Raw genomic sequence first — 14,224 nt, 5'->3', positions numbered from 1 at the left:
AATGATACTTAGTACAAGCTCTTATGTTCGAAAGTGGGTAAGACATACCGTGTAAAGATATTCTACATACAATGAACTACTCATAAAAATTTTGTAGTCAACTCATGGAGATAACATGCAAAAACAAACTAGACATTTGTCCATAGGACATGATAATCAGAAATATCTGACGTTTTCCAGGCATTTTTTTCACGATTTTGATATTTTATTATTATTAGGTCAGGAAAATTGATTATTAGGTCAGGAAAACGTAAAATATGAAAATGATGAAAAAAGCCTGGAAAATGTCAGATATTTCGGACTAACCACTGTTTTGACCTTATCCCTGGTATCAGCCCTTGGATGGTCTAGCCTGCGCCCTCCGGGCTCGAGCCAAACCAACCGGTCGGGCTGATACCAGGGCCGACATCAAAATAGTAGTATGATACTATATTCAATATGCATTTCACTGATTTTTTGTTTGATTTCCGACTTCCAGTGAACTTACTGTAAGTGAATGTTTTAAAACTAACTGACGTAATTATACGTCTTATTTATTTCATTTGTTGAATAAGTTTATGTAAACATAAAATAAATCTTATCTTTAAATCCTTTTTAATTTATAATTTAGTTTAATTTTAAATTACTATTTTAAAAAGTACAAACACAGGTAATTCATGTATTAGGAGGCCAAAATTAACGGGATATTCTCGCAAAATATCAGACTATATCACCAAGGTTAATGTTTTCTTAAAGTAGGTCAGACTCCAAGGTCAAAGGGTTAAAATTGTTGGTACCCAAGGGAAGGTCTTGTAACAAGAAATGCACATATGAAATATGAAAGCCCTAGATCAAATGTTCAAAAGTTATTACCAAAGTTAGATCAATAGGAGGTCAAACTCCATGGTCAAAGTAAAAGGGTCAAATTGTTGGTATCCAAGGCACTGACACTTGTGCCTGTAATATCTTTTAAAACCCATACCCATAGTATAATAATTTCACAAGGTATCTAACTCCAAATTACATGGAATACCCCCACCCCCAATCGCAGTCATTCGATCTACACTTTTAGAGAAAATGCACTCTCTGTTTATTACCATTGTCTTCAACGATAATTTATCTACACAACCATATATGACATACTTTTCTTTGTTGTTTTGTTATTTCAAAACTCTGATCACCGACTGGAAAATTCGACGTAAGATATGTACCATGCTACAGATACACAAAGCCAGGACAACACCATACAGACCTGCATGGCGACATTTTAAAATTACAGCCTGGATTTTGCATGCTTAAAACAATTTACGAAAACACGTACAATCAGAGAATGTATGAGAAAAGCAGGCGAATCTGATGAAAAGATTGAAGATCAAGTAAAGAAAGAGAGGAAAAAAAAACGTCATCACTTACCAAAAATTCCTTGACAAGCAAAAAAAACGGCCATGCTTACTCCCGAAGATATACAAGCCGTCTGGACTGTTAAAAGTGGTGGAAGACTATGTCAAATATGACATTTGAAGCAAAGCATCCAGTTATACTCCCAAAAGTCTCAAAGTTATCCAGACTTAGAACATGACACACATCTACTGGTCATTTCGGAAAGAATTCAAATTTGGTCGTCCTTTTACAAAGATGTTGATTTTGGGAGCCTCGAATCTGTTCAAATCAATTGCTTCCAAATAAGTAATTTCTCAAAAGTACCAAGCTCCTGTTTTGAAGCAAAATACTTCAAATCTGCCAAAAGAAAGACTACAACCTGATCATCCACCATTTTCAAATGGTGGACTATTTTGGCGCTTTCGAGCTAAAGCGAGGCAGGTGTACTATTAGAAGATATGTAGTGATCTTCCTATGTATGATTTCATGTGCATTTCATCTAGATATGGCATTTTCATTAGATTTCAGAAGTAGAAACTTTTTTCCTTGGAAGACCTCTTGTATAGAATCCCCTAACAGTACAAATGATCTAGAGGTACTTAATCATCTTCTTCTCTTGAGACCCAGTGAGCAGTTGCTCCAGGAACCTTTCTTAAGACTGTTAGTTATGTAAAGAGAAGATGGAGACAAATACAGTATCTTGCTGATGTCTTCAGGGCAAGATGGACCTAGGAGCATTTGCCGCTTCTCCAGAAAAGACAAAGATGGTTGAAACCTGAACGAAACCTACAGACTTGGGATCTCGTATTAATCGTTGAAAATACTTTACCAAACAATTTAAATCTGGGAGTAGTTATTGAATTACAACTTGACTCCAACGGTATTATTGTTGTGAATGTGAAAACAACATCAACATTTTTTTCCTTTTTCCTTTTCAATAAAGTCATCGGTTGATTGTTTATCATATATTTAAAAGCTCATTGACAATATTATCCGTCAGTAATAGTTGTCTATCATATATTTATAGTAAAATTTTTATAAATTGTACAACAAAGTAAAATTTGTTATTCCTTTATTGTAGCAGATCTTCTCCTACTCGTAATAAATGACGTCAGTCAGCATTTGACTTAATGATAGGTTGTATTTGCTGACAAGGTCATTGTATCGACCATAAAACTTGCGAAATGATGACTTCAAACGAGACTGTTGATATCTTTGTTTCATCAACTTGTTTGTCAGTAGCTTTCCTCATTTTAGAAATTGTTCATATGTAGAGCATGCTCTTGCGTATCGAATCAACTGGGAGACAAAACCCCGATATACAGGTGATAAGGGTGTATTGCTACATAAGTAAGGGAAGTTGACGATTGAAAAATTGAAGTCATTACGTTTATCATAAAACTTTGTTGTTAGGTTACCAGTTAATTTTTTTCTAGTAAAATATCCAAATATGAAACAGATGTGTCAGACTCTGTGGTATCTTTTATTTCAAGCTCACTGAGATAAATCGAGTCGACATATGAATGGAAGTAACTATTGTTAATTGATAATACGTCGTCGATATATCTAAATGTCGAGATGAAGGCCACAGAAAGTGTTTTCTTCTTCTCATGTAGAACCAATTTGCATTAATATGTAAAGATTTATGAAAATATAAAGTTTTCTTCTACACTGTGCTAAACGCAAAACACTAAAATTTAAAGTCAAGGTCATCTGGAAGGTCAAAGTCATAGGAAAGGTAAAGGTATTTTTTACCTTTGTAGGAAGTTCGATGAAAATATCTTTCTTTGAAAACTAATGTAACGGTGTCTTATTATAAATCTGGAGCATGGAAATATAAATAAGTCCGTTTCAGGGTTCTACTGACATCTCCATTTATTACATTCACAGATGAACACATAGAATAGTTGGAATAATGGAACAATGAAGGAATTTGGAATAATGCCCTGAAAAATCATAATAACAAATAATAAATACATAGCATAAAATATTCTGATATATCCGTATCAATATAGTAATTACAATCTGCGGTTAACAGATACACTGCATAAAGGGAGGTAACTCTGTACATGATTTACATACAATCAATGCCCCCTTTTAATATTACGCTTTGAAAAATATAAAAACATTAATATCATAAATATCATACCAATCTATGGGACTGAGCCTCTCCCATTCATTGTAGTCACAATATGGCTCACTGTACACGTATGTCCAGATCATAAAACTTAAGAGAGAAAAGTATTGTCTCTGTCAATGTCAGAAGGTCGTAATTATAAAACTTCGTAAATACAACCCTCTCTGGACAAATACTGGACAAAGAATGACCATAACAAACAACTTTTTGGAGGGAAAAATACTGAACCAATAAAACACAACCTTACAAAGTCCAAACCAATGAAAACAGTGAATACTAGTACTTCAAACCAAAGACCAAAGACCAGAACCTTCATAACCCAAGGCAATAATAATTAAGTACAGGTACTGCCTGTTCTACTTGGGTGACCTTTAAAGATTTAATAATGCATTTATATTTACAATTTAAAAACATATGAAATACATTATAGATTTATTAAATAAATTAATAAATCTAATACTGTAACACACTTCCCCTCCTTTTAAAATGACTTCCACGTCATTCAAATGGAGACTTACCACTTATCTGGTACTCTGGCATAATCAGGAAAATCTGAAATTAAAACAAAATTTATACAATTAAAACATTATAACTTTTCAGTAATCATTTTTAAAAATGCTTTTGACATATCTCTGTCCATTTTTGTTAGCTGTGATGCCATATTCTGAAAGTATATCAATTTCTCTTTCCACTCAGGCTGTTGTGGTATCTGTTGACAACATACATAATTCTTCATCCATGCTGGCTTCTTTTTAACTCGTCCTGATCTCCTCGGTAACTCATCTGTCTCAATATCATCAGGACTGTCATCCTCATCAGCATGGATATCATCAACATGGTCATCATGAACATCATCTTCATGGCCATCATAAGCATCTTGGTTGTCATCTTCTTGCAGTTTACTTCCATCATCATCAAGGTTGTCTTCATCAATATCATCCACCATTCCACTAGCATCTGGCTCATCAGATGCTACACTATCCGCTTCCCCTGGCTCATCAATCGTTTCAGCACTTACCTGGTCATCACCAGTTACAATGTTCAAACCTACTGCCTCCTCAGACAATGCCTTAGACTTTACAGGGTACTCCACTGTAAGTAAAATAAATTTAAAATAAATTAATAAATCTAATACTGTAACACTAAGATAAGTGCAAACTGTCAAAAAGTGAGGTCAAAAAATTATGATACAGTAGAATAGTACCCACCATATTAATATGTAAAAGTATTAATTAAAGTAATACGATCGAAGGCTTTCTTTTAAACTGTGAAATATAAGTAATAGTGAGGTCAGTGTCATAGGAGAGGTCAAGGTCAAAACATTTTGACACCGTTGGATAACTCTGAACAATTTTTTGAGATATATTGAACAGTTTGTTTAAAACGAAGATAAATGCATAAATTTATCCTTGAGGAATTTGTCGTCTGACCATAAGAATAGTGGGGTCAGGACCATACGAACGGAAGGTCAAGATCTGAAAATTATGAAACAGTTTAATAGCTATCAATTGATTGATTGATTGTATGTTGTTTTACGTCCCATTCAAGAATTTTTCACTCATATAGAGACGTACCACACACCGATGAAGGGCTTCAAATTTAGACCTTTACTCGGCACCCAGGGCCATTGAGCAGTGAGGGATCTTTATCGTGCCAACCCCTGCCGTGACACGGGGCTTTGGTTTTTAAGGCCTCATCAGAAGGACTTGCAACTTTCACTTCAAATTAAAGTGCCGAGCGCTTAGCAAGGGAACAGTAGGTACCATTTTTTTATCGACTTAGGTCAGTCGCGGACGGGGTTCGAACATACGGCCTCCGATCACGGAGCGCATGCTCTACCGACTGAGCTACCGTGACGGTAATAGCTAACAATTAATTGTATTTTTGTGTAAGTTGATGAAAATACCTCGAACAACTATTTCTTTGAAACTAATGGAGAATTCAGTGCAAGAAACTAATATTGTTACACAAATCAGCATCAGCGTGTTAACAAAATAAGCATCAGCATTCAGCTAGCATCAGAATCAGCATTCAAAAACAGCATTGCCATAAGCAAAGGAGAGAGCTAGCATAACAAGCATTGACCTACTTACAATCAGCATTGAACTTTCAGAATTAAAAAAATCAATGAGCTTTTTTTCAGTAGGAAATTGAAAACGGAGAAAGAAAACCGACTTATATATTAAAATATTTAATAAAATATAATGAATAATTGATTGTATAAAGCATTTTCATTGCTTTAAACATAGACCTAAAGCTTCAGGTCTATGCTTTAAACTGCAATGTTGAAATTCAGTTATCTGTACATCCGGTTGCATTGAACAGAAAAGGCAGCATCAGGATAAGTAGAGTGCAGGGAGCTGAATTTTTCAAATCCCTTGCTTGCTGATTTGTATCTTCCTTTGCTTGCTGATTAAATGCTAGTTAGCCTTAACCTGATGCTACCTTTGCTGTTTAAAAATTAGGTCAATACTACCGGAAGTAGCATCATTGAATTTCAGCATTACACATTAAATATGCGTTATTTAATAATTTTATGATTATTTTTTATGTTGATATTTAAAATCATTAAAAAAATATCTTTATTTGCTTTCATTTTATTTTACTGAGAAAAGAAGTTGTCAATATTCTGATGCTATAGTTGATCAATGCTAATTTTAAGTACCGGTAGGTCAATGCTAGTTATGCTTGTTCTACCCTTTGCTCGCTGATGCTGTTCCTTTTTTTAAATGCTGATGACAGATAGATGCTAATGCTTTTTTTTTTGGCTCATGCTGATGCTGATTATACATCAAAATTAGTTCCCTAGCTGTTTTTTTAGCATTTTAAAAATCAGCAAGCAAAGGAAGCATACAAATCAGCAAGCAAAGGATTTTTAAAAATCAGCATCGATACTGCTTCAAAATAATTTTCCTGCACTGTAGTGGGGACAAGGTCATAAAAAGGTCAAGATCAGAAATTCATTTCACAGTTGAATATGTTCTATCAATTAAATCTTTTATGAAGTTTGATAACAATATAATTTCTTCAACTAAGAAGAATGCAAAATGATAAATTCTGGGATTAAGATCATAGGGAGGTCAAGGTTACAAAATTATGACAGATTGAATAGTTCCCATCATCATAAATCAGTGGATGATTTTTTTATTAACTGTGCTAAACGCAAATAAGTAATAGTGAGGTCATGACATACGAAAGTTCAAGGTCAGAAATTATGACATGGTTGAATAGCTTCAACCAATATGTATCAGTGCATGAATTGGTTTCATAATAACTTTTGAAATATAAATAACAAAATTTAACATATTTATCTTGAATTCTACACTAATTTCGAAAAAATAAATTGAAATTTATTTTTATGAAAATAAGTGGACAGTTGAGCAGCCTTTTATTATAACCTTAGTCGTAAGATTTATTTAAGGAATAACTATCTAATTTTTTGGTTTCATGATGTGATCAATCGACTGGCTTGCGTGAGAATTTGCATAAACACCGAAGGCGTTTATGCATAAAATTATCACACAAGCCAATCAATTCATCATCATCATGAAACCAAAAAATCTGACAGATATTCCTTATATTTACATGCTCTTGATTCTGCAAATTCACGTGCTACAAGCCCCGCTTCTGTCTCTATTTGTCCCGCCCCGCACGTGATTTTTTTTCACCACGCCTATCGATGAACCAGTAGATTTATGTAGAAATAAAGTATTTTTACTATTTGAAATTTTATCTTGGACAAAGACATTGGAAATGTAAATATTTAGAAAAGGGCCACAGTCCTCCAGATGAGACTGTATAATCTGAGGTCCCTTGTTGGAGTAGGTGCTGGTCCGAAAAAGATACCTCACTGCTCAAAGACCGTAAGTGCCAAGTACAGGTCTAAATTTGCAGCCCTCCACCAGCAAGTGGTGGCGTCTCAATATGAGTGAAAGATTCTTGAAGTGATATTAAACAAACAAACAAAAGTCAACAGATAATCCTAGTTCTTTCTTAATTTTTTTATTACTAAGTAGTATATCAGATTTTTATTATGACATGATAATGATGACAGTATAACATAATCAAAATTTCATAAATAATTCTTTTAAAAAATTTCACTCAATCTTTCTAGTCCAACTTACATTACCTAATATGTGCTTTGACTACACCCAGTTTTGTCTGAATCAAAACACCACTGGTAAAGTTCCTTCTTTTACACAGATGGCTCTGCTTCAATGATTCTTTATCGTATTCCTGTACTTCTGACTTTAACTGGGAGATTTTTGACAATTCTTGAAGTGTAGAAGGGTTATCATTAGAACTGCATTCAAACAAAATGTCCTTGAGAATACTTATATTGGCTAAAAGCTGGATATATGGATTGTCCACAGAACATTCTTCTAGCATCCCTACAAAGTTAAAAAATAAAATTCAAGATCAATACAATTAACATCAATCTTACATTTAACTTTTCTCTAGGATGGCTGTACTTTCCCTTACTTTCATCATCACATTCAATGTCCTGTAGGAATAGTCCCTGAGGCATCATTGTGTGGGTGTCTGCTGCTCTATAAAACGCTGTGTTATCTTCTGATGATAGTATCTGGCCAGACATAATCCTCCTCAGAAGCTCTAGGCTGTATTCTCCTTGTGCATACCCAACCATAAGTCCCACCATGCGACGAATCTGTCAATAGATTAACTTTAGAATGGGTCTCTTCACATATTGGCCATTTTTTCCAACTTAATTGTGATAACAGTTATAAAGCTGTAGTGTTTCTTGGTTAAGTTCAGTACATGTATTGGGATTGCTACCGGGTATTAAAACTTGGATTAATTTTTATAATTTAGTTTTCTTACAGCAATGAAGAACAATCTAATTATACACTGCTACAAGATCTTTGAAGTAAAAGTTTATCATCCTGCATATGTGGATATTTAAATATATTTGTCACACATATCAGAAGCAGAAACATTGCATGGGTTTATTTCTGCAATGAAAAATGCTGAATAAATTAAAATAAAAACTGTTTTAATTAGTAAGTACATGTAATCACAGTTTTTAGAGAGGTGATTGCTTATTACACATTAGCATGCTCTTTAACTTTTTTTAATACAGACTGGGAGAAATAGACTTCTATGGAGTGCATATCATAGCAAGACATGTATCATTCCTCCACATTTAAAAGTAGGAAAATATATGGGGGCTTTTTTTGTTTCCAATAAGTCTTTTAAGTGGACTGGGATTAAATTGATTAAATTTGCTTGTTTAATGAAAGTTTTTAGCCATTCGTTTGATTGCTAACTAATAATTCCTTCAAACAAGATTTTTCAAACCTGTTTATAAATATAGGAATGGGACTTAAACTGAATTTCCCAGAATTCCAGTTGCTGTGCTAACTGAGGATGGAGTCCAAGCAGCATAGGGTGTCCACGTCCCACCTCTATCTGGACGTCTCTTATGTACGATTTATTGCCATGTGTTTTCTTCTCCATTTCTCTGTGTCCCATCCCCGGTGTACAGTTGTAAATGTTGTTAACACCAGACAGTATTTCTGCACTTTCAATCAATTTATCAACACAGAATGGAGGACTATAAAAAAAATTAAAAAGAAATACAAATTACTTGAGAGATAATTGGAATGAAAAGCTTGTGAGTTTTTGATAGTCTTGTCTCCCTTTAAAGAGAGAGAGAGAGAGGAAAGAGATTGGATCAGACTCTTATACTCTCAATTCAAAGGATAAATCCTTTCATGTTTACTACTATATATTAATTACAAGGCTATAATACACTGAGGGCCAGTATTCCCACTATTCAGATACTTTTTGAGATTCATTCAAAAACTCTTTGAAAATCTTAATTGCCTTTCTCATTTTTGTTGGCATCTTTACTTTGAAAATGCTAAGGACATAAATTGTACATTTTGAAAAGTAAGTTTAAGAGTTTCATTTTTCCATATACAGGTAACTCTCGAAACCTCGAAGTCCGCGGGACCGAGGAAAAACTTCGAGAGATCAAGAGTTCGAGTTTTCAAGAGTCCGGAATTTTCCGGGTTTGTTGACAGGTTTTAAAATTAGTCTTACCGGATATAATGATTTTCATGCAGTGCTAACCTTTTACACGTGGTTTTTATAAAACAACGATATTTTTTCGTAATTCAGATGAATATTTCATTAAACTGAGTAAAGCAAAAATGTATATCGTCATATCATGTATATCTATTTATTCTTTGTAATACGGATATCATACTACGCATTCGTTACATGAAAACGACATTTTACAGCGTCGTACATAGCATTAACTATTCCAAACATGATCATTGAACGAAGTTCTGTAAGTATTTGTCCAATAATAGTCGTCATATTGACATTGAGGCTGTTTCTGCTTTTTTCATATTTCGTTTAACTTTGACACTGACTCGAAATAAAAATTAAATTAGTGTTTTGTCTTTTAATAAATTACTACTTTTCAATGACACTGCGTCTCTAAATTATCGTAAGACAGTCGATGATAATTTTTTTAATAGCATATAGGCAAAATATGATTCATTATAAATCAATTATCACCTTGCAGCATAAGTGTCACCTGAATAAACATCCTGTTCCTCGAGACCCGCGTCTTCTGCCTGGGGCCATTTAAATGTCCAGGTAAAGGTGCTAATTATATAATCTTGTATACACATAGCCACTTCGAGGTATCGAGGGTAAATTCTAATAGAATATGCATAGCGGGACTGCATTTTGACTTCGAGGGATCAAGGGTTTCGAGAGATCAAGAGTTCGAGAAATCAAGAGTAAATTTGCTTAGTTATATAGTGGAAAAATTCGGGACCGGAGACTCACTTCGAGCGATCAAGAACTTCGAGAGATCGAAGTTCGAGCCATCAAGAGTTACCTGTATTAAAATTCGAAAATTTACACGCATGGTATATAGGTTTATGGTATGTTTACCTTAATGTTGTGCATGTTTTGTTGTGAAATATAACTCCCGTCCCCTGCCTTGGGAGAGCACTACATTTTATACTGTCTATTGTGTTTCCCTGCGAGACTGGAACCTGTAATTCCTTAAAAACAGCCAGACGATACACATATACCCGTTGTTTTATAAACTCTCCACCATATCTGTAGAATGGTATTTCCTGTATGTTTTGTACACTGCAAATTGAAATAAATTTCAAGAATCTTTGAATTAATCTCTGGATCTGAAAAAATTCCTTATTTCAAATACTGAAATATTAATCTGTCATATTTATTTTGAAGGGATGACATTTTTAGAGCAATGAACAACCTTTTCATAGGGAACATAGTGCAAGTTGAAAGATTAATCTAGAACAAACATGTCTTATAATTATCAACTGACAGTAAATCATACAGTTCAGTTTTATCATTTAATTGTTATAAAATTTTGACTAACAATTCAAAATTTCTTAGAAAACAATAACAATTATTGACTTTTATAAACATGTTTTACATTTATATATCACAAATACACAAGATTGAGTAAAGTTATATTCCAAAGTGTGTGTGTGGGAGGGGGGGGGGGGTTAGTTTTAAAATTAATATTTTTTTTGGAAAGGGGGAGAAGGTGGTAATTTGCATAAAAAATAAACTATTTATGCATGAATTAAAATGTGTACCAGTGTGAATTTGCAATATCACCCTTGAATGAATGATGTACTTTGCAAAATAAAAACAACTCACCTGATTTCTTCATCATGTTTTTGTAAATGATAATTCAAAGAGTATGCCAGTTGTTTGACATCTATAACAGCTTTTCTACAAATGTAAAACAATAAAACAAAAAACTGCACTTATTAAACAAAGATTCAGAGATTGATGGTACCGCAAAACATTTAATGATTTTTTGGTTTATCCGTACGATCATCATCACAATATCAGTACTGGATATTTCTTGCTCCATTCATTATGGTGTTTGATAATCAACCGGCCTTTAACAGAATCAAGAACCATGTCCTTCAATCAATTAATTTTATTACACAATTCGACCAAACATGGTGCATATCTTTTTTTTTTTTATATATATACAAGCTGTTAAAGATGAGTTCAGTGGAAATCATATGTGATAATTTTTAGACCCAAACATCAATCAAAGACATATAACCCAAAATAATAAAATTTAATAATTTAAAATTTTCAAAAAAAAAAAAAAAAAAAACTTGTTTCCGTCATCTGCCGGACTTATAATAAGTCAAAGAAAACACACATTAATTGGAACTTACTTATCATAGACAATTAATTTCATGATATTGGATACTCCATGAACACCTGCATCAGTGCGGCTTGTTGGTTTTAGATTAAAATTATTCCCATATAGTTGCACAAGAAATTTCTGTAAAAGACATTAAACAATTTATTTCTAGAGGGAAACTGTGATCAACTTAGAAATCTACATTTGAAAACAACTTTTTTAGGTATATGTTTGTAAACTGTTTTATTATACCTCATTATAATTATTCTATACAACGCGTTATCTGATTGGTTCTAGATTATCATGTGGCAGGGCCATAAAACTTCATATTTCCCTGTCATCATCATGCTTTTCATCATATTCAACCTCTTCGGAGACTTAGTGTATTTTCCCGAAATAGTTATCGTTTGTTGAACGAAAACTCCTGAGAGAAGTAGACGTCACAATAGCCTGGTTCACGTCACAACTTCTGTAACATTACGTCAAAATTGAGAGTGAATTTAAGAGCGGTGCCGAATGTGAAAGTTTATGCTTATTTTTAAAGTTTTTGCTTGTTTCTGTTTAATAAACAATTTATTGCATGAATGTTTGGGAAACATGAAGATTTATTCAGCCAAGAAATATCATATTCCCCTCGGGCAGAGCCCTCGGGGAATATGATTTTTCTTGGCTGAATAAATCTTCATATTTCCCTCACGACCATGCAATAAATGTATAATATGCCCATGACAAAGTGCAGTTTACCTATGACCTGGAACACGTGGAAGTATGACATGAAGTCAACATCATCACTATAATCCTGATAATGAAACATACTTAACTTGTATGTAGCTCATAGTTATTTATAAATTCAATAACATACATTATTATGTCTCTGATTATATTTCTTCATGATCAACTGACATCTAAAAATGCTTGAATTTTTTTTTTTAACTTACAGACATCGCTGACTCTACTGTTTTCACATTTTGATTCAAAGACACCCCTCTGAAATAACAATAACACGTGTATATAAAAACATGCATATTAGTTAGAATAATCTATATTTATATGACTCTAATTATATAATTGTATGTACTAGATATAAAACAAAAAAACACAAGTATTTATTTATCACTTTTCAATTATATCTGTTATGGTTTGGGTTGTGGATATTAGCCTGGGTAGCTCAGTTGATAGCGCACATCCTGCAGGGGTTGAAATATACGGTAGCCAGGCGCCTGGGGCTAGTTATTTAAAGACTTGGGCTAGCTAATTCAAATGTAACGATAGTCCGTCAGACTAGCAGAACAGAAAAAAATTCTCAACGTCAGTTTACCGTAGCTTTTCTATATGTAAACTGGTTTTCTTTTGACTGTGAAGTAATTTAATTTGTTTCTGTCACCAAAGCATTCGATACTTTAGATTTTCATGTTTTCATTTTGCATGAAAAGTGTTGGGCTAATTAATTTGAGATTGGACTAGTAAATATTTACTGATCAGTAGCCCTGGGCTAGTGGGTTTTCCAAAAACCCCTGACCTGACTAGTGATGCAGGGGTCCCAAGTTCGATTCCCAGTCCAGCCATACATTTTCTCTTTTCCTGTTTCATAATTTGCTGCCATGACCACCCCTGGACTTGCAGGGGTAAGTCCTGTCAGGGGCAATAAAAACTTAGGTTGTGTCTTCGAGGGCAAAAACAATTTAATGAAAGAGAAATGTAATGGTCTTGACCGTGGATGTCGGCCTGGGTAGCTCATGCGGTTGAGCACCTGACTAGTGATGCAGTGGCCCCGGGTTTGATTTCTGGTCCAGCCATACATGTTCTCCTATCTTTCAACACTTTGTAACATTATTCTTGATTTAGCTATATAGCTTGATTTAGCTAATATAGCTTTATTAAGCTATTCAGAATAGCTTGATTTAGCTATTTTATCACACTATTTTTAAAATGTGTTATTTTCTCAGCATGCACAAAAAGTCGTACCTTGATGCAGTGATAATTTTCAACCTTGAACTCTTCTGAAAATAATGCATGTAAAAATCACTCATCAAATTGCGTCTCCTTAAGAGACTTTGTACTCAAAGTTCTAAACGTTTTGGGGCCATATAAAGCAATTGATACAGTTACTTCTGCAATGAATTTATAAAAGGAGGCCAATTATGGTCAACAACATGTGGTAGAGTAAGATACATGGCATCCTACTAGCTTGGGCTAGTGGGTTAACCCTTTAACCTAATATTGATTGTTCTACACTGGTGAACACGTGCTTTTATTATAAACATTGTACTAATTAAAAGACTTGGATGTCTGCGTTCACAGTCACCTGTATTTTGTACCGTCATAAGATACACGAATGAAAAATCGCCGTGTGACCCCTCTGATCATACCATTCACCTGTTGGAGTCTTTTCAGTTCACTGCAAACGCGATACAGTAACTTTCACTTTGAAACTGAAAGGAAAAGTAGAATGTGACATATCATACTGACGAAAAGCTTTTATGTTCATAATAAGATCGGTAAGCAGCGTAAAAATTGAATTTGTCACTTATCTGCTT

General features: G+C 33.9%; 2 protein-coding genes across 2 annotated transcripts; both read right to left on the bottom strand.

Annotated features, from left to right (window-relative positions):
• Nucleotides 1-3,158: 3,158 nt before the first annotated feature.
• LOC133172326 (neurogenic differentiation factor 1-like) lies at nt 3,159-4,549 on the bottom strand. Its single transcript, XM_061307187.1, has 2 exons — nt 3,509-4,549; nt 3,159-3,305 (listed from the first exon to the last, which is right to left on the bottom strand). The coding sequence occupies exon 1, from the start codon at nt 4,440-4,442 to the stop codon at nt 4,083-4,085; it is 360 nt and encodes a 119-aa protein (XP_061163171.1). The 5' UTR covers nt 4,443-4,549; the 3' UTR covers nt 3,159-3,305; nt 3,509-4,082.
• LOC133172323 (tRNA pseudouridine synthase-like 1) lies at nt 4,421-14,079 on the bottom strand. Its single transcript, XM_061307183.1, has 9 exons — nt 13,993-14,079; nt 12,626-12,674; nt 11,719-11,828; nt 11,180-11,254; nt 10,430-10,633; nt 8,816-9,071; nt 7,979-8,165; nt 7,626-7,887; nt 4,421-4,588 (listed from the first exon to the last, which is right to left on the bottom strand). The coding sequence occupies exons 1-9, from the start codon at nt 14,052-14,054 to the stop codon at nt 4,567-4,569; spliced, it is 1,227 nt and encodes a 408-aa protein (XP_061163167.1). The 5' UTR covers nt 14,055-14,079; the 3' UTR covers nt 4,421-4,566.
• Between the last annotated feature and the right edge of the window lie 145 nt (nt 14,080-14,224).

The sequence above is a fragment of the Saccostrea echinata genome, unplaced genomic scaffold (assembly GCF_033153115.1).
Source record: "Saccostrea echinata isolate AGI-Se365-2 ecotype Australia unplaced genomic scaffold, CSIRO_AGI_Sech_v1 ptg000054l, whole genome shotgun sequence".
In the NCBI taxonomy this organism is placed as follows: domain Eukaryota; kingdom Metazoa; phylum Mollusca; class Bivalvia; order Ostreida; family Ostreidae; genus Saccostrea; species Saccostrea echinata.
Note: the sequence above shows the minus strand (reverse complement) of the source record. Positions and strands in the feature narration are given on the sequence as shown.

Bases quoted from the DNA above. Each gene is read 5' to 3' on its own strand.
- LOC133172323 (XM_061307183.1), bottom strand. From the start codon at position 14,054: ATGATCAGAGGGGTCACACGGCGATTTTTCATTCGTGTATCTTATGAC. The intron at 12,675-13,992 runs GTGACTGTGAAC...TTGTTATTTCAG, and splicing joins TATGACGGTACAAAATACAG to AGGGGTGTCTTTGAATCAAA. The intron at 11,829-12,625 runs GTAAGTTAAAAA...TGTCTTTTACAG, and splicing joins CAGTAGAGTCAGCGATGTCT to AAATTTCTTGTGCAACTATA.
- LOC133172326 (XM_061307187.1), bottom strand. From the start codon at position 4,442: ATGGTGGATGATATTGATGAAGACAACCTTGATGATGATGGAAGTAAA.